General features: G+C 40.2%; 4 protein-coding genes across 4 annotated transcripts; 3 read left to right on the top strand and 1 right to left on the bottom strand.

The window, feature by feature from the left end:
- Positions 1–1,571: 1,571 nt before the first annotated feature.
- Positions 1,572–3,114, bottom strand: cebpb (CCAAT enhancer binding protein beta). The gene has a single exon (XM_047039852.1). The coding sequence runs from the start codon at positions 2,908–2,910 to the stop codon at positions 2,032–2,034; it is 879 nt and encodes a 292-aa protein (XP_046895808.1). The 5' UTR covers positions 2,911–3,114; the 3' UTR covers positions 1,572–2,031.
- A 1,008-nt stretch (positions 3,115–4,122) lies between these two features.
- On the top strand, positions 4,123–9,615 carry peds1 (plasmanylethanolamine desaturase 1). The gene is made up of 6 exons (XM_047039792.1): positions 4,123–4,346; positions 5,862–5,981; positions 6,076–6,167; positions 6,264–6,408; positions 6,530–6,742; positions 7,537–9,615. The coding sequence occupies exons 1-6, from the start codon at positions 4,211–4,213 to the stop codon at positions 7,656–7,658; spliced, it is 828 nt and encodes a 275-aa protein (XP_046895748.1). The 5' UTR covers positions 4,123–4,210; the 3' UTR covers positions 7,659–9,615.
- A 914-nt stretch (positions 9,616–10,529) lies between these two features.
- On the top strand, positions 10,530–12,917 carry LOC124480459 (ubiquitin-conjugating enzyme E2 variant 1). The gene is made up of 4 exons (XM_047039793.1): positions 10,530–10,632; positions 11,730–11,878; positions 12,069–12,194; positions 12,355–12,917. Exons 1-4 carry the CDS (start codon positions 10,611–10,613, stop codon positions 12,499–12,501), a joined length of 444 nt encoding a protein of 147 aa, XP_046895749.1. The 5' UTR covers positions 10,530–10,610; the 3' UTR covers positions 12,502–12,917.
- A 1,713-nt stretch (positions 12,918–14,630) lies between these two features.
- Positions 14,631–18,803, top strand: slc52a3 (solute carrier family 52 member 3). The gene is made up of 4 exons (XM_047039791.1): positions 14,631–14,748; positions 15,674–16,761; positions 16,992–17,115; positions 17,452–18,803. Exons 2-4 carry the CDS (start codon positions 15,752–15,754, stop codon positions 17,662–17,664), a joined length of 1,347 nt encoding a protein of 448 aa, XP_046895747.1. The 5' UTR covers positions 14,631–14,748; positions 15,674–15,751; the 3' UTR covers positions 17,665–18,803.
- The last annotated feature ends 646 nt before the right edge of the window (positions 18,804–19,449 follow it).

Here is a 19,449-nt window from a genome sequence, read left to right as displayed (position 1 = left end):
GGAGCTGAACATGTTCAAGAAACAAGGTCATTTCAGACTTTGTAGTAAAAAGCGGGTGCTCTGTTTGTATTACACTATGAGAGTTTTTTTGTTTAGAAGGGCAGTTGACCTGCAGGAGGTATGATGCAATTTAGAGTTTACGGACAGGCACTGCCCCGTTGACGGTAAAATGAGAAAAAAAGGGGTTGGGCTTATCTTTCCAGAAAAAAAGGACATTCTGAGTGGGAAATTCCCCCTCCTGTGTCTAAAGCCAGACACAGCACAAGGAGTTTTACACAGCTCCGGGAGGAGTCTCCACATAGTTAATCTACTTTATTGGTTCATAAAAACTAAATGTTTGACCCCCTATGTGCAAGAATGATAATATTGGTTGAAAAACACATTTCTTCACTCAGTGTTGGAAAGGCCCAATATCGACAAGGACATGTTTGCTTGTATGCATGGCATGTATGTGTGTTAATTAAAATAAATCTATTTGAATTTGAGTTTTCAAAAACTAATGACATTGAAAGGGGAAAGGGCGGGTGTTGGAAACTATTGGTGAAACTGTTAATGGATATTTTGCTGTTCTTCTGGAATCATGTTGGGTGTTGTATTTTCATTTCAATGATGCATTGAAACAGGAAGATGTTGAGCAATATCAACTGTGATATCCATTAAGTTAAGTATTAAGAAATAATCTGCAGGAAGAGTGTTATGAATTTGTGAGAGTATGTACTACAGCCCTGGGAAGTGCTGACTATGTAAAAAACATAATTCCAGGTTTATCCATTGAAGTGCACGATATGTATTGCCATGAAGTATTTCTCTCTCATAAAGACATCCTAAATAGGTTCTCTCCCGCTTTACTTAAAAATGATCTGCCCAAATTAGCTATTCTCATAGATTTGTTGAGGTGGCTCTATGTGGGACGTTTCATGAACAGACTATGATTAAAATGCGTGGAGGAACTATTTTCAAATGTTTGTAAATAAGATGGGAAAATGTATTTGTCAGTGTTTTAAACTAACGTCATACATTATCAGTTATTTTCCCATTTAAAACGATCTGTGATTTAAGCTGAATTGTGGCATGTTGGGGTTTGGTTGCTGATTAAACTCTACAACCTTGAACCCCTCTCTGGGTCAGTGGACCCACTAGACTGTTGACAGAGGTGTGTGCTCAAGATAATGTTCTTACTTTTCAGTTGGATACAAAAGGATACATTTAAGTATTTATTTTTACCACAGTTTAGGAATGCATGTATAACAAATGTCCCACAGCATCGGCTTTGACAGTTTATATGGAAATTTATAAATGAAAAATATTTTTCAATGTTGTTTGTAAATGATTGACTAAATTCAGATGAGCCGCCCCACTGTTAGAATAAAAGGAAGTGACTTTGCACTTTTACCTGAACATCTATAAACCTAAAACAATCTAAAATTGAATTGTACATGTGTTATTTTAAAATCATGTCTGTGTAGTCTGGGGAAATGAGAGGTGCACGAGATGAAAGGAGCACCGGACAAAGTAATCCGAAGAGCTACCACCTGTTTACGAGCAAATAAAGAATGATACTGGAGGTGATATAAAGAAAGTATAAATCTGTTTAATTTCGTAGAATACGAATACCATTAAAGCATCTGTACCTTTTTAATATGACAGTAAATGCATTACTTCATTCATTGCCAATACTATTACAAAGAGTTGCATCATACCTCTGCAGTCTTCCCTTGACAGCCATTGCTCAGATAAGGGAATAATATTTAAATAACAGAATATGTCTAATACCAAATAGGTTTTGGAATGTGAAACCTGCACCGAAATACTGCATAATAACAAAAATGAAGACAGAGAAAAACATGACATGATGGTGACCTGTCAGGAATCATGATCTGGTTGCTCAATTAATGCAACCGTGGCCTTGTAAACTTAATGTCTGTTTTCACATGAATAGTCTTGAATACCCTTTCCTTACGTGAAACATCACTTCGATAAATTGGCTTCAAGTAGCTCTACTTCCAATGAAGTGAGTTTAGCATACAATCATCATTGTCCAGTTGCTGAAAGAAGATTGCGCAATGTGGCAAGCTCTCTTGATAGTTGTTCCACGCGCTTTTGCAAACGTTCATTCTCGGCAGCAAGTTCCAGCACTTTGTGTTGCGTCTCCATATTGCGCATTTTGGCTTTATCTCTGCTCTTTCTCACAGCAAGGTTGTTCCTCTCTCGCCTCTGCTTGTATTCTTCACTGTCTTTGTCCAGTCGCTTTTTCCCCTTGCCATTAGATAATTTCCCACTATGCGAGTTAGGCGACTGGCTGCCTTTACCTGACGGGCCAGGTGTGCCGGGTGGACTGGAACAAGATGAGGACGCAGTGGAGATGTTGCCAATACTGCCACTTGGAGTCGACTGATAATGAAGATAAGACCTCATGTCAAACCCAGACGAACCCGTGTCCATTCTTGTGTCTTCAAAAGTTTCGTTTCTCTCTCTAGATTTGTAGTGGTTGCCGGGGAGGTCTGGGCTAAACACACTGTCCACACGCGTCTCTTGTAGTTCGGGATAACCTAGGACGTATGTCTCCCTGGGGTTGACACAAGGACTTGATTCCCGGTCCTTCTCTAATACGCCTAGGTGGTTTCTGTAGTTTTGTAACGGTGAAATTCTCTTTATCTTGCTCTCCTCGTTCAGAAAATCTGCAAATATATCGGTCCCCCGCTGTTGTTGAGATTCGTGGTGGGCTGTCAGCTGTTGATAATGCAAAGCTGGGTCCAGGTAAGCACTAAAATCTATCGCTTTTTCGTGCTCTGCGATGCCAAGTTCCGTCATCGAGCCGTCAGAGACCTGCCTGGGAATTCGGTCGTTGTAGGGACCGATGTTTCTCTGGAAAGCAAAGCTGTCCCCGTCGTAGATGCCGGCTACTTCCATGGATCTTAACACCCGCCGGATTGCAAGAACAAGGGGCAATAGCCCGAGACTAGACTTTTGTAATGAAAATAACACAATTGAGTTGTTTAGCAAAACAATGTCAGGCTGCTATTTCAATACTTTGGAAAGCCTGTATGAGAAAATGTGTAGCTTTTTTTTAAGACTCAATACGACGCCGCCTCAATCAAACAAGTTGTCAGTGTGAGCTTGGGTTTATATAAGGCTGTGAAGGCGTGACGCGCGACATAGAAGGAAGGGCGAAGTTTCATGCTTCATGATCATGATCATGAACAGAGTAGGGATAGACATTTTCAAATGGATTAGGCTACATTACTGATAAACATGTGTACCAGTAAGTTCGATTTTACCAGTGATTACAAAGGATGAACGATATAGGCCTACGTTAAAATGTAGCTTTCTTGCAATATTGGCTAGGCTACGTGAATCTGCATTATTCAGATTAAAAAGTGAATGCGTTTAACTGAGGTTTTTTTGTTGTTGCCAACTTTCTGCTTTGTTCTCCCGATTTTGTCATTTTGTTATGAATACAGTACATAAGTTGAGTTTTTGACTCATGCGTTTGTAGTTTGAGGAAATGGGCATCTACTGCCACCTTGTGGTATTAGCCTATTTAAGGAAAAACTGAGTTTTTCCATTTTGGAATAGGCTATGTTCTTTGATTATTATCTACATTTAGGCTATTTCAAGATTGATTGTATATGTTTACTTTGTTTTGATCAAACCTCACAAAAAGTCAGGGGAAAAGCATCAAACCACACTGACCATCCTCTGAGAGTGACTCTGAAATATAGAGGGCCAAGTAAGAAACTGGTATTGTATCAGGCACACAAGGCAACAAGGTGAAGACGCGGGATGCACCGATGCGGGATTCTTAACACCATTAATCTATTGCCAAGATGGACGGGGACCAGAGTAATGCTATATAAAATCAGTGTTTCATACAAAATAACGACGGACACCAATCAGACTTTTAAATTCAATTATTATGACATAATTATAAGTAGGCTACCAATCCACATATTCAGTTTATGATTTTTGTCCAAGAATGATTAGGCTCACATGGGTGGGGTCAGATAATGCAGTCTTTTTTTCTCTCCAGTCTTATTGGTTATTTGAGTAATTACGGAAATATTTCCAGCTCCCCAATTGGCGGTTCTGGATGGAAAGACAGACGCGATTGGCTTGGAATAGCAATGTAATTTTCTGCTGCGAGAAGTTGACATATCAGTTTGGTTTCCTGAATGTGAGTGGAGATCGAAGGGGGTTGAACCTGTGTATCATGGCGAGTATGGTAAGCGAAAACGGGTGTGGACAGAAACCACAAACCATAAAATCTGACGGACTGGACCGAGGTGCTCTACGCTGGGGCCCTCAACACGCAGGTGCCCGCGAACTTTCCAATCTGTATTCGCCAGGTGAGTCAGTTGTCTTGATATAGCGAGTCGATAGTTCGCTCTACCATGAGCTAACTGTTAGCTAGCAGTAACATAAGTCATCCGTGAATGTGCACCGCCGGTCCAAGCAACCACCGCTTGACGTGACATTTTAACCATACTTTTACAAATCGACACGTGTCCATGTCAATGAGTGAGTGCGATTGAAAACTTTACAAGGTAACACTTACGAAGTTCTGTAACAGAGGTTAAATTGGCTAACCAACTGTGGGTGAGCTACACAATCTGCACACAGTGAACGACAGAGAAGTGTAGTATCGGCCAGACAGAAAGGCAGAGGGGGCTCACGGGTGCTACCCTAAAGGCAAAAAACAACGATATTTACATATTCGAAAGTTATTAAACACCAATATCAGAGAATGTCTCATATGAAGATGCACGGAAGCCCCACATCTTTGTTTCGGACACAGTGATTGGCTATGATATGGGAACCAGAGAATGTCTGAACATAGAGGCTCAAAGTTCAGACATTCTCTGGTTCAATGTATACAAAAGCAATTGTTGTCATTGTTAACTCGTATCTGAGTATTTAATATATTTATTCTGGCATTTGCATACCTGTTTAGGTTACGTTAACAAAATTGATCAAAGAACGTCAGCTCAGTCTCCAGTATAATCTTGGCGTACAATCTGGATAATAGTTGAGCTCTAATTTTATTGTAGGCCTATGCTGTAGGTTAAGGGGGTCTGTGACACATGTTATAGAACCACTATTGTTTTCTCTTCCTGAAAAATACAACTTCTTATAGAAAAATTCCCAAGATCTCGGTGCAAAATTAGGCTTTTCGGTTGCATACGTGGCTACTAAACAACCCCCACTATATCTGCAAGGATCTGCCCTAGGCTTGTCTTCTCGGACAGGTATTTATGGCCCAGCTGCCTAACTACAGTACATACAGATGAACAATTATAATCCTGGTGGTCTGTTTAAGCAATGCAAGCCTTGTCTGCAGCGCAGATTTATGTACTTCAATATGAGGAGTAGTCAAATGCAGCATATAATCAAATGTAAAGTAGAATTGCACAATAGCCTTGTCTAAAGTATGGTTGATGCATCTTGATATTGTTGGACTTCACTACTATCCCAAACACTATTGTCTCTTGACACATCTGGTTCTGCCTTTGGAGACACCTCAAGTATTCTATTCCAAGTTGAAATAGTGTCTTTTTGGTTTACAATATTAACACTCAAACTGAGTAAACATTCTATGAAATATCTGCTTTGGTTGCCTATAGTCAACAAAATGACAGGTCAGATCCAACATTTCAGATGAGATATTTTCTTGATGTACTGATATATTAACCAGCCTGCCTAAGTAGGCCAACTGAATAATTGTTGTATGCTGCTGTAATTTCCCAAAGCTCTGTTGTAAAGGCATATTCAGTCATCTTTGTCCTGTGTGTCAGTCTACTATCTTCTATTTTTTGTGTTTTGCACATAATTCAATAACCACTGCATATTTTATATGTTTACAGGAAAAAGGTGTCAAGAATGGGTAAGTGTGGTCCTCTGCTTGTCTCTTATGGCCTTCAACCTCTTTCACCTCCTGGCTAACTTTCACCTGGGCCATATGTGGTACATCCTCCTGGGAATTGGTAAGCATAGCTGCCACCCGGCATTGTTTAAGGTATCCTTCTTTTACTGTCTGTACCCTTACTGTATTACTTTTGTTTTCTCCCTCTCTACCAGGGGCAGGCATACTGACTGCAGATTTTGCCTCTGGCCTAGTCCACTGGGGAGCTGATACCTGGGGATCTGTGGACCTTCCTATCTTTGGAAAGGTAAGACAAAGTTCCTTATTACAGTCAGATATTTGATGTGACAGTTTCCCTGACGTTAGTGCCCATGATATCGCACCATAAATGTCCCCTCCGCAGGCCTTTATCCGACCATTTAGGGAGCACCATATCGACCCCACAGCCATCACTCGCCATGACTTTATTGAGACAAATGGTGACAACTGCATGCTGACGCTGGTCCCTCTAGCAAACATGGCCTTCAACTTCCTTACCCTTTCCCCTGGTGAGATTCAAATTATTCATGTATAATTGTAACTAATTAGCAACAATGGGTTACTATGATGAGTAATTTAAACAGAAGGTTTTTTGACTCCCCCCTCTTCTCTGTCTCCTTGCATTTGTAGCGGAGGTATACCGTATCTACCCCTGGTACTGCTATTGGTTTTCCCTGGCCATCTTTGTGACCTTGACCAACCAAATTCACAAGTGGTCACATACATACTTTGGGCTGCCACGTTGGGTTGTGTTTCTACAGAACTGTCATATCATTCTGCCACGTAAACACCACCGTGTCCATCATGTGTCCCCCCATGAGACATACTTCTGCATTACCACAGGTAAGTGCCAGCAGACTGTGTAGGTACTGAGCACCCTATTTTTCGGGAAACAAGCCACATTTTCTATAACCCGCACCCCACCAGAATGGGAGCTTTGTGTTTGTAAATCATATTTTAACCCGCACTGAAAAATATGCCGCACTTGATATGGGAACAATGATACCGAGCAATGCACGAGTAGGCTATAGGCGATCTTACAGCATGCCGTAACACACTTTGGTTGTGGATAGTATGTGCGTGGCAAAATCCATTGTTATGTCTGCAAAATTATTTTAGATATAGTACAAGTTAACATGGCTTGCAAATCCTGAGGATAGCCTACCGAAGTTGAATTAGCCAATGTCGTTAGCGATGCTAGCTAATGTTGGTTTGCTAGCTGTATATAACATTTAACTGGGTCTTGCAGCTGTTTGATTTACTGAAATGATTATGAAGTGTTATGTTCTACTAGCCATTTGCCTACTTTAGCAAGTCAATGTATTTCCAAGCCCTGATAGTGTAACTGAGACGACACAGTAAATAATTCCTCTTTCATAAGCCCCCTTTCCAGTGTTGAGCATTAAATTAGCTGCACGGTCTGTAGAGGTCTTGGGATGAAGCCACTTTTTTGTTCTAAAACCGGGCTATATGCCGCTTCGAAATATAACTCGTACAACCACAAGAAAACTGTCAAATTGGGGTACAAGCCACGGTTTTATTTCCGAAAAATCCGGTACTTGTTAGGTAATTGCTGTTTAACTGTTTGGTTTCTCTGGGGTTTATCAGTTTTGGAGTATGTTTATTTGTTTTTTCAGGCTGGCTGAACTACCCACTAGAGAAGTTGGGCTTTTGGCGAAACCTCGAGGATCTGATCCAAGGTGTGACAGGAGAGAAACCCAGGGCTGATGACCTCAAATGGGCTCATAAAACCAAGTAATGGAAAAAGACGAGCTGCACCCTACCTCAAGAGACACATGCCATACTTGTCTTCTCTTTTTGTAGAACTTAAACTTAAATCCATGGTTTGAGATGCCATAACTTTAAGTCTTGCACATTTTGTCTGGGTCTGTCATCAGAATATAGATATAGGGAATATTTGTTTAGGTGTTTCTAACCTTACTGTGGAGATCTGGGGTTGGCTGTGCTTTGATACATCATCATTGAAAGCACTACAACACTAACCTCTTTCTAACTCAACAACCAGCTCTAATCTACACCATTCTTGTATGTCTAACTACAATTTCCCCTTTCTATGGGATACATTGGAAGACACTGTTCCCTGAAAGGTTCAAAGATCTTAATTAATCTTACTATAATGCAACATAATTGAAAATGTTTACTTTGTCCACAAAAAATCACAAACAGAAATACTTAAAGAAAGGCTTTTGGCAATGTTTTTTAATTTTACTTTCTTCATATCAACAAAAACATTTTGAAGTGAATAAGGTTGTGAGGATACAAGCATTTATTATACCTTTTTTGTCATGACTTTTTACCCTTAAGTGCTGTCTTTAGACTCTTAATTGGAAGCTAATAGTTGTTTTAGGATTCTCCAGGGTCCTGTGTCTCTCAAACCACCCTCCTTTTTTACTTGTTTGGATGGACATAGCTATGACATGCAGTTTTCTCAAGCAGCCTTAATTATCATAGATGTGATGAAGTACATTTGTGAGTCATCTAGGGTGGTTTTCTACAAAGGAAACAATGGTAGAACAGAACATTCCCCTTTCAGAGATATTGCCAATGAGATAAGAAGTTAAAAATAGAACTAAATTGCCAAGCCTACGAGTGAAAATGTATGCCTTTGCTTTGGTAACCAGTACTTGTAAATGTTTTGTACAGCAGATAACTATGCAGTGTGATTGAAGGAGAACTTGAACCATATGTCTTAACTAGGAATCTGAATGATTTGTTCAATTGGCTAAGATTCCTTCTTGTTCTTAATGTGCCTGCCCTATGTTTTGAAAAGAGGAAATGGTGGAGTTAATAATAATGATAGTACTGATTATTTACTATGGGGCAGGCAGGCAGGCATGTACATCAACACTGCATGCCAAAACTCACACCTTTTACTCAAATGAAAGGTCTTGAAAATGTATCTTACACTGGCTAGAGGGCATGCATACAGCATGCTGGCTTGAACCGTCCATGTGTCATCCTTACTGTTTGTACGCATCAGAAAGGGTCAAAAACAGTTTTGCTGCATTCCATTAGTGACTCCGTTTTGGGCTCATTGTACTACTGGGCCCCCAAAACCCCTGCGAAATATAATAAATAATTCAAAATATTCCTTATATTTAGTCATTTAGTAGACGCTCTTTAGTGTGAACAGTCAGAAATGTCTTTATTACAAGGAAAACATCTTTATTACAAGGAAACTTGCTCAGTCGATAATGGTAGTTATTTAATTTAAAGCCAAAACAGCATTTTAGACCTAAAACATGGTTTGGTATCCTATCGTGAGGTAATTGTTTTTCAGCTATTGGACAACAGAACATACTGCATAATGCTTGTTGTGAGGATGTGTAGAAAATTGCAGAAGTGGGTTTGTTGAGGCAATTCTGATAGATTAATTGATTTGGAAAGTTATACCACCTCAAATTCCAAAGTCTGTAATATGAATTTATCTCAGTTTTCTGCCATGATTAAGACAATTTCGCAATGAAATTGCTAATTGGCTATGGTCCAAGGATGGCCTTTTTAATATGGTCTGTCCTTGTGGTGTTGAATCCAATATCTTTTCTTGCACATTTCTCATTTATTATTTGTAGTTATCTGTCAAAGATTAATACAGGAGTATGTATGTGGTAAATTGAATGTTTGGAATTTGGTTTATCTTGTCTTTGAAGTAATACTGATGGAAAGGTAAATCATAAAATGGTCTATATAAAGTGGAGATTCGGTAAAGTGTATTTATTAATTGGTGAACCATTCTCTTTACAGATTGGTGTTTCATATTATGTATTCGCTGATACAGATGATTTTTTTAAAGCATTTTGCTCTGTTGTAGACTATAAGAAAAACTCATTTTACATTGTAGATGCAAAATGTAGGCTATTTCTGGGTGTGGGGACAACGTGTCGGTAAATTATTTGCCATGTGGTTAAGAAAGTGCCATGCTATGTAGCCTACATTTCAGAATTATATTTGTAGTTGAATGGCCTCATCCTCTGTCTTAATTTGTTGTAAATATTGCCATCCATGTTAAGTGTGCTACCGGTCACTTGCGACACTCATTTAAATTATATAATTGCACTCAAAACGCCCTAGTAGCCTACTTCAGCACTGTACTTTGATGTCCACTTTCTGTCGCCCATCTACTTGGTTACAATGTTCTGATATTATTTGTGGTGCTAGCGTTTTAGATATCCGAAATAATGCCTTAATGCCTTTTCGTTGTCTTCCACTGGGAAGACCTAATGTTACAATATATTTATAAATAAACTAAAACAGCAACATGATTATTTTGTGGTCTATTTATTGTGTTAGTCTCCTTTAGCTTTTTGCTTGGAATGTTTGGTTGCTCGACAACATCAACAACTGTAGCCTACCTCATCTCATACATCAACAACTTTCAATTAAAAGACGATTGATCATCAGGTAGGATGACACATTTTCTGGAACGAAGACACGCGTGTGCATGCCGTAGGCCTACTGCTGGGCGATGAGAAATCTATTAAGTGCTTGTTATGCGAAAGTTAAAAAATGCACACCCATTCAACCATTGTCACCATAGTGTCTACTCGTGGACAAAATGTCTTACTTCGCGTAGACTGACTATCGTCCAGATATATCGCTACAATTTACGTCCCTGCACTTTAGTCCCCCAATCCTTCCCTGCAACAAACTATGGTCAACGACGTGCGCGTCCCCGCTACTAAACGAAAACATGGCGGTCGCCGCCGGATCAGGTAAACGATTCAGATAGCTGGCTAGCTTAATAAATGTATACTGTTGTCAGTTGTTATACATTCTTACAATGGTCGCTGGCATAATGCAATGTTGCAAGAAACGTATAATCTTACTGAATTTCGCAAAACCTCATCTTATTTGTCTAGCGATGTATAGATGAGTCATTGAAAACATGAGCTAACGCCAACGGGCCATTATAGCCTAGCTTGTTGTGAGATGTTTGTGGTAGCTTGAACAGAGAGGAAGTAGCTAGTAGTAGTATAGCTAGACTAGCTAGCTATTATCTTGACTAGCGTATAGCTAACATACCAACGGACCAAACGCTTTTAATTCGGCTAATAAATCAAACTGCCGCCTTGCCACGTTCGGAGTAGGAAATATACAACCAATCTAAACAATAAAATTTGTTATGTTGTTTGAACATTTTTCTGATGCATCAGTATTTCAAATTACAGGAACTTCTTATAGTCAGAGATAGGCGGGCGCATTGTAGCTAGCTAGCTGGTAGCTAGCCTAGCTAATAAGCGAATGTAGGCTAGAAGTAGGCTAGCTATATTCTTAACGTGAGCTAGCTAGCCATTTAGATTCTTAGGTATTCGCGTGTTTTAAATTCAATTTTAAATCCATTACTAACTTACTATCATAGCTAGTTTGCTAAATATGGAACACAACCTTAACGTGTACTTCAAGATGGCCAGATGTGAGGATGCTTATCATTTGAAAGGTATAGAAAGTATTTAAAAAAAATAGTATTAATAGTGAGCCCATGTCATTGTAAAAGTTAACCAACTCCGAAACACATTCGTAATTTGTAAATTGGGTAAGGATATATCTGTCTTTAAAAAAAGGGGATCTAACACGAGTTGTGATTGTTGGGCCTACAAAGCTGCTTACAGTCAGGCCATCTTTGAAGGAAAACTGGTCTAACATGTTCATTGTGTCACCATGGGCATTTTACCCCGTTCATGCTTAAAATAGGCCAGCAGACGGACTAAACAATGGAATAGTAAAAGACTTGTGACATGCACACTAATGATACTATCTCTATTGTGTTATTTGATTAAGTATCACTTTAAACCCTATTATGTCTCATCAGGCGTTAAGGTTCCTCGTAACTTCCGGCTTCTTGAAGAGCTGGAAGAAGGCCAGAAAGGTGTGGGAGATGGAACTGTGAGTTGGGGCCTAGAAGATGATGAGGACATGACTTTAACACGATGGAGAGGGATGATCATTGGCCCTCCTAGGGTGAGTGCTCAGATCTACACATGATTGCATAATCAGATATGTATCACAGACTTATTTATTTATACTAAGGCAATGACTTACCATACCAGCATGTAGGATGTTGTATTGTCCAATGGCCCATGCATCCCACAGGAATGGAAGTTTGACTTTCCTGACCCACTGATGTTTATTTCATTTGCTTGATTCACAGACAATCTATGAAAATAGGATGTACAGTCTGAAGGTTGAATGTGGACCCAGATACCCTGAGACGCCACCATTTGTCAGATTTGTGACAAAGATAAACTTGAATGGTGTGCACAACTCCAATGGCGTGGTGAGTTCATCTGGTTGTGTTACAGTACCATCAAAAGTAAATTTGAACGCTATAGTACTCCCAGCACAAGATGTGTACGACACGGTCTGGCATTGTGTTCTGTAAGAGTGTAGTGTGGTGTGAAACGTAATCCTTTTCCTCATGGTTCTTTCTCCTTCAGGTTGACACACGAGCTGTGTCTGCCCTGGCCAAGTGGCAGAACTCCTACAGTATCCGGGTGGTCCTGCAGGAGCTTAGACGGCTTATGATGTGCAAGGAGAACATGAAGCTCCCTCAGCCTCCTGAGGGGCAGATCTACACCAACTGAGCCCTCGCTACTACTCCTATTTTTCCTTTCCCCCCTCTACTGTTTGCGATCATCCCATCCACCACCTTGTTACATTCATTTGCTGCCAACACTTAAACGTGCCCACACTCAAATCTAGGGACAAACAAACATATACACACTCTCACCAAACACACAAGAATGCACACATATATAATTTTTAAAACAAGAATGCAATCAAATACATGAAAGCACTTCTATATACAACATTCTCATGCCCTGGCTCCTACCCTATCCCATCACTGGAGTTCTGATTGGACTAAATGACTAGGCAGGCGAAGTCATAGGTCCACACCAGAACTGGTCATTTGAATACTGTACATCTTACTAATCTTTTTTTATTATTATTTGTTATAAATGCAGATTGTACAATAACATAAATAATCTTATTGAGTGTACATCTTGTGTTCTGTCTTTTTGTAACAGGGAATGAGACAGTTTGTTGACAGCTTACAGACTTGTTAAAATTTCACCCATCAAGAGTATTTGTGGATGTTCATTTTGAAATAATATACCAAGATAGATATCCGTCTGACAATATTTTATTGTTGACAAATGGGTAGGTAAAATCATTCATAAATGTTTGCCCTGACTTTGCATGTGTACTTGTATAACAGTTTGATTACCAACCCCTTGGCCTATGCATGTGAGTGCAGCTTATGGAAAGATGCCTATAGTAGTAAGCCACTCAGGCTGTCACCCTTGGTGAACTGTCACATGGCTGTTAGAAGGGCAACCACTGATATTTATACATTCATAAGACTTCAATTGTCATGTGTTCTTGGTTAATAATCTAAATTCAAGTAAACATGCATGCCACATAGTGTACCGTTAAACATTAGGGAACTTGTTCAAAGTTAATCATCTCTCAAAAAGAGAAACTTGTTGAATTAGTTTCACCTCTTGGTTCAACATGTGAAAGCAGATCTGACCACCTTTTTCACAACTAAAGACAGGGTTGTTTTTTTCCTTTCATTAATTTGCATCATTACATTTACATTTCTACATGTGGTTATGGATTCCTTAAGGTCTAACCCCTGCAGGTGTTCCATGTTTGTGTCAGAATGCTAGTGTCATTGGGCTTTACAATGGGAAGAGGAGTAATGAAACTGAAGGGATTGTATTTTGCACAATGTCTTGGCCGATACAAAGTCTAGTATGGATCAAGTAATTGTGTTGAAGAACAATCAATTTTCTAACTGTACTGTGTCCCTCTTACCCTTGATTATCTTACCAAACATGCAGTCAATTTCAAAATGTGACCAATCCTATCAACAGAAGGGACACTTTGAACAACATGCCTATTTAATTCCAGGAGTTAGCACTAGCAGTAGATATGTTAGGAATCCTGCCTAGTTAAGATTTCTCTGTAGTGTCTAGACAACATGTAAAGGTTATTTGATGTTAAACTGTTAACTCTGGGAATTCCAGTTCTCAGAACATGAGTTGTGCATGCTCGCTCTGTACTTGAAGTGTTCTGTATGAGTAATAAAATCAGCTAGTTTATGAGGTAAAGTTTGATGGCAATTGTGTAATGAGAACAAAGATGACCTTAATGAAACTATCATCTAGCTTCTGAGTTTAGTATTAGTAAGGCCATGGTCACAAACATTGGACATTATACAATCATCAGAGTGTATGCTATTTTGGTTCGATATTGAATTCCTGGAACTTGACCTGATGATACCCTTGTTTTCATGTAATTGTTTTGATAGGTTAGAGGAAATAATTTATGAAGGCAATGTGTGGTAAATGTTCACAGTCACACACATTAATTTAAATCCTCGGTCATTCAGTTTTTCTGTAATACCATTGTCCTTCTTAGGGGCAGTTGGATGGATTTTTCAATGTCACACATACTTTTCTCTGTCCAAACTTAGAACTACTCTTGTTGAGTGCAACACAGCATATTTAAGTTAGATTGGAGACCACAGGCATCTCATTAGTGAGAGGAGCTGTAGAGACAGAGAAAGGGGGACTCCTGTTGGTAGTGTTACTCAAATTGTGTAACGTGTATACATTTAAAGCATACGTAATGAGCGGACATGGTTACATGGTGGAGCTGATGTCTGGATTGGACCCTGAACTACCCAGAAGGCACCAGTCCTTCCTCATATGGGTGTGTAAAGGGTAGCTGAAAACTGTGTCATTGTTAACCAAGTGTTCTATATAAAATGACAGAGGAGCCACGTTGCATTCCACAGAAGATCATCCCATGGTTCAAGAAAAGTGAGTATAACATGAAATGTTTTTGTAAAACCTTGACATTTTATGTCTTGGTTTCTTGACTTTTTATATATTATATTTTTTTTATTTGAGATACTGGCTATGGAGTCAAATATTTGATTTATTTCGGAGAAAATAGAATCCAATTACAGGTTATTTAATTGTAAAATCACACGTTGTGTCTGATACCTATGTAGCTAGCTGGTTGATCTATTACAGCATAGCATGATATTTGGCACTGACAATTACACATCTCAGCAATATGAAAAAGGATTACGATGCATCTGTTACTTCTGAAACTACTCTCCAAATATCACTGTCCTTGACTCACTTTTCTTAATAGCAGTAACTGTAATTTATTATCCATGAGAGTCTCACAACGCTAGGACAAACATGACATTTGCCCCAGTAACCAGTCTATTGAGTAACTTTAGATATAGGCCATTTAGAAAAACTGAGTGGCAGAATTCAGTTGACCTAGATCTGTTTTGTAATCTTTTTACATTTCTCAAAGAATAACTGAACACCCAAAGCCTTAGTCTGACCCTTCATATTTGTGTATTATATATATTTTTATTTTAAATATTTTCTATATGAAAATACGCCACCTACAATTTCTCACCAAAACTCTCGCTCATTGATACATGAACATGGCCAATTGTCATAGACAATCTCTGCCTGTGATGACAAAATGGCACCTTTATGTCACAAATTAATTAAAGTATTTTCAACCTTGACAATGCACTGCTAAATAATAATTAAAAAAAAATATTTACAAAGAATTATCAAAATCAAGAACTGGCTTGATGTGTTTAGCCAATGCACATGTAAAAATAGGGTCATACCTCAAAGAAGACGTTTTGGTGTTTAGTTGCTCTTAAATTTTGTAAATAAATGTTATGATTTTCATGATCCCCTCCTTCTGTAGGCTACGAGGACTATTAAAGTTGGACTGTGTACATCATAGGGATACCCACTTCTCCTGAGGAGACCCTCAACCTGCAGCATGGCTCTACTTATTCATGCACTTGCTTGCGCTTTTGGCCTAGGTTCCTGGTTGGCCATCAATGGTTTGTGGGTGGAGCTGCCTCTCATTGTCACCACCCTTCCCGAGGGCTGGGAGTTGCCCTCTTACCTGACTGTCATCATCCAGCTGGCCAACCTGGGGCCCTTGCTGGTTACCCTAATGCACAAGCTGTGCCCTGGTCGGCTGAAAGAGAGTGTTGTCATCTACACCATCTTGTGTATCGGTGTCTTGGCCTGCTTCTTACTGGCCTTTTTCTGGGACGTGACAACGGTGGTGGCTGGGGCCCAGCACAGCGCAGCCTTCTTCATCATTACTTTCTTCCTGGCACTAGTAGACTGCACCTCCTCAGTCACCTTCCTGCCCTTCATGATGCAGCTGCCTGCCCACTACATCACCACCTACTTCATCGGGGAGGGCCTCAGTGGCTTCATCCCCGGCATTTTTGCCCTGGCGCAGGGGGTAGGCATTGCAAAGTGTGTGAATGTCTCTGGGTCGTCTGGTAACCACACTGAGGGCGGGGACACGCATGTTTTGCAGACCCAGTACCTTCCTCCAAACTTCACTACAGAGGTCTTCTTTTTCTTCTTAGCAGCTATGATGTGTATCAGCCTGGCTGCATTCTGGAAGCTCAACAGGCTTCCACGGACATTTGAAGTCTCCACTGAGAACCTTGTTCCAGATTCAGTGTCATCTGTCTGCTCTGGCCTGGACAATCCTGCAGTTAGGACTAATAGTCAGGGCCAAAAACATCTCTGTGAGGTGACAAGCCAGGCCAGGCCTCTGCTGACTAAATCAGGCCACTCCATGTTCCAGTTGACCTTCATCTACCTTATGGTCGTGTGGGTGAATGGAACTACCAACGGTTTACTACCCTCTGTTCAGACGTATTCCTGTATGCCCTATGGGAACCTGGCCTATCACCTCTCTGCTGCTCTGGCATCTGTGGCCAATCCAGTGGCCTGTCTTGTTGCCATGTTCTTTCCTAAAAGGTAAAACCCATGCCTAATAACATGTGTTAATGACAAAGCAGATTTGGCAATCTAAACAGATTTGACCTCAAGGCTTATCATTATCTTAGTTTATGATGGAATTATTGGAATATGCTATAAATCCGTTAACTATTTTTACAATGTGTTCTGGTGAGTAGTTAACTTCATGACTATTTGTTTTTTAGTTATGTCGGAGGTATATGCACACTGAATGTCTTGTGTTTGTCTAGGTCGCTGGTCTTCCTGGGCCTGTTGTGTGTCATGGGGACTGGCTTTGCAAGTTACAACATGGCTATGGCTGCCATGAGTCCATGTCCTCTTCTTCAAAAATCTGCACTGGGAGAGGTTATCATTGTAAGTAAAAAAAAACATCTGTTGAGATGTTATGTACATAGCCCATTATACTTCATGATATTTAGTGGCCCTCATTGATTCATAAGACATGTTCCCTTGATCTGTGTCAAAGTCCATTTCTCAAGTTGCTGAAGATTAAGTAACTTGTTTTCCTTCAAATCCATTGTGGAGCAGGTTTTCTGCTATTATGTTTTAGTTATTTCCTGTCTGATTTCCTTAGAAACTACACTGTTATAAAATACAGTTCTGATGATTTGGAAAACTTTCACCCATTAAAATACTCCTTAAGGGTCAGTGCTGAATCATTCTAATGATGACGTGTCTCATCTCCCTCAGGTGCTTTCGTGGGTGTTCTTCACTGGCTCCTTGTCTTATGTGAAGGTAATGGTGGGGGTCATCCTGAGAGATGAGAGCCACAGTGCCCTGGTATGGTGTGGAGCTGCGGCGCAGATTGGATCTCTGATCGGATCAGTCATCATGTTTCCATTGATCAACGTGTACAACTTGTTTCAGTCAGGAGACATCTGCAGTACGAAATGTCCTTTATGACTGACTCTTTGAGAACCAGTATTATTTTGCCATGGAGGGCTACTTTTGGAAAATGGAACAATAATAGTCATTTACCTCCCTTTGAAGGAAATGCTTTACTTATGCTTTGAAGTAATACTTTGCAGTGCTTTACTTAAAATGTATCAATTGGTGACATATAACAGTCAAACTGTTGGTTAAGACATCTAATATTAATGTGTGATAACACATTACAGCTTAGTTAATATCTGTTAATTATTTAGGAGGATAAGAGGAATTCATTTGTACTAGTGTAATTCTTTTACAATTTTTACTTGGTTTTGCAATGTTTTAACACTAGATGGCATAGGTAGTCCTTCATATTTTATTACTTTCATGTGATGATTCTCCTGACACCCAGCAAATCCTGAAACAAGCAAACAAAAGACGTCTATGTGAAGTCGTATGACTGTATTGATTTATAACTATCTCACTTTTTGTGCTAGTGTGAACATTTTATAAAATATTATGATATTTATAACGTAGGCCGGTAAAGCTGGTTGCTTACGTTTTTTGTGGGCTCACAAATAATCAAACAAACACAAGATGAAAGTAAATGTGTCACTACAAGAATTTGTTCCAATGTGTAGAGGATGGGGTGTAGGAGAAGATACAAAGCATGTGTGCATCTGTCTGTGGGCTAATCAGTAGTGATGGCTCATCATGTCCATCCAGCGTGTGTGAGAATCAGACTACTATCCTATGTCTGGTTCCAGCTGGTCAGACGGATGCTGCATCCTTAGAGGAGGAAGCTGGACATTCATGGGAACCAGAGAGAGATTTCCCATTAGCAGCTGTTCTCCTCTCTGTCCCCATCTCCCTTAGACGGGGGCAAAGAGCAGCATGGGGGCCTTCAGGGAGGAAGAGGGGGTTGTCTGTAATAGGGGGGAGGGGTGTCGGCTGTTGCCCCTGTTGTTGGTCACTTGGGAGCCTTGCTGACCCCGACACTGAGTAAAAACAAAAAAAGCAAGAGGGTGTAATTACCCTCACGTAGCCTCCGGGGCTGAGGATCAGCTAAGGACAAGCACAGATGCGACTTTCTCACTTTTGTCGAGATTTTGATATCCCTTCATTGTTGCACTATAAATTACACATTAAAAACAAATGGATGTTTCAGGATATCCAAACAATGGTGTTACATTGTCTTAGTGTGCTGAGATGTGGTAACATTTGTGTATCTATTCTAAACATAACATATGCAAATCTGGTCCCTTTGTCCTTTTTTGTACTGCAACCAGCTAATGAGCTTAAGACTATTACCTGCATGCTAATGTTGCTATGCCTAGTTTCATCATGACCTTGAATATTTGAGTGACTGCAACCAAAAGGTTTTCTAGAAGCTTCATTAGCTAAATTATTTGATTGGCACTGGGCTTTTGTGTTGATGCATTGACAGACAAAGCAGCAAAGAAAATTGTATCATTTTTCCTTCGAGTGTCAGATGGTCCCATCGCTCCTCCAGCTGGTCAGGAGGGGCCGTGGCCACCTGGATGCTGAGTCCTGGTCCTGTGAGATCCTGCAGTCTCCTCTGCCATGTGAGGATTCCACTTACTACGCCACTGAGAGCTCCATCTGGTCAGGACGACACCTCCTAGTGGGCCCCCCTCTATCCATCCATCCAGCCCCGGCGCATCCTATCCTACCCCAGCCCCAGTCTCATCTGCAGCCAGCCACTCTGCCTTTCAGCTAAATGAGCAGTGTGTCAAATGGAAGGAGGATTTACCCTCTCCTTAACTGGATAAGATAATGAACTTAGAGAAGCGTGAT

This window comes from Hypomesus transpacificus, chromosome 18 (assembly GCF_021917145.1).
Source record: "Hypomesus transpacificus isolate Combined female chromosome 18, fHypTra1, whole genome shotgun sequence".
Lineage (NCBI taxonomy): Eukaryota > Metazoa > Chordata > Actinopteri > Osmeriformes > Osmeridae > Hypomesus > Hypomesus transpacificus.
This window is presented reverse-complemented; position numbering and strand designations above follow the sequence as displayed.

What these genes read in the sequence shown, in the direction of transcription:
- slc52a3 (XM_047039791.1), top strand. Translation starts at nt 15,752, where the DNA reads ATGGCTCTACTTATTCATGCACTTGCTTGCGCTTTTGGCCTAGGTTCC. An exon ending in GCCATGTTCTTTCCTAAAAG is followed by an intron (nt 16,762 to 16,991) that starts GTAAAACCCATG and finishes GTGTTTGTCTAG; the next exon opens with GTCGCTGGTCTTCCTGGGCC. An exon ending in CACTGGGAGAGGTTATCATT is followed by an intron (nt 17,116 to 17,451) that starts GTAAGTAAAAAA and finishes CATCTCCCTCAG; the next exon opens with GTGCTTTCGTGGGTGTTCTT.
- LOC124480459 (XM_047039793.1), top strand. Translation starts at nt 10,611, where the DNA reads ATGGCGGTCGCCGCCGGATCAG. An exon ending in GGCGGTCGCCGCCGGATCAG is followed by an intron (nt 10,633 to 11,729) that starts GTAAACGATTCA and finishes ATGTCTCATCAG; the next exon opens with GCGTTAAGGTTCCTCGTAAC. An exon ending in TGCACAACTCCAATGGCGTG is followed by an intron (nt 12,195 to 12,354) that starts GTGAGTTCATCT and finishes TTTCTCCTTCAG; the next exon opens with GTTGACACACGAGCTGTGTC.
- peds1 (XM_047039792.1), top strand. Translation starts at nt 4,211, where the DNA reads ATGGCGAGTATGGTAAGCGAAAACGGGTGTGGACAGAAACCACAAACC. An exon ending in TTCCAATCTGTATTCGCCAG is followed by an intron (nt 4,347 to 5,861) that starts GTGAGTCAGTTG and finishes ATATGTTTACAG; the next exon opens with GAAAAAGGTGTCAAGAATGG. An exon ending in CTTCCTTACCCTTTCCCCTG is followed by an intron (nt 6,409 to 6,529) that starts GTGAGATTCAAA and finishes TTGCATTTGTAG; the next exon opens with CGGAGGTATACCGTATCTAC.
- cebpb (XM_047039852.1), bottom strand. Translation starts at nt 2,910, where the DNA reads ATGGAAGTAGCCGGCATCTACGACGGGGACAGCTTTGCTTTCCAGAGA.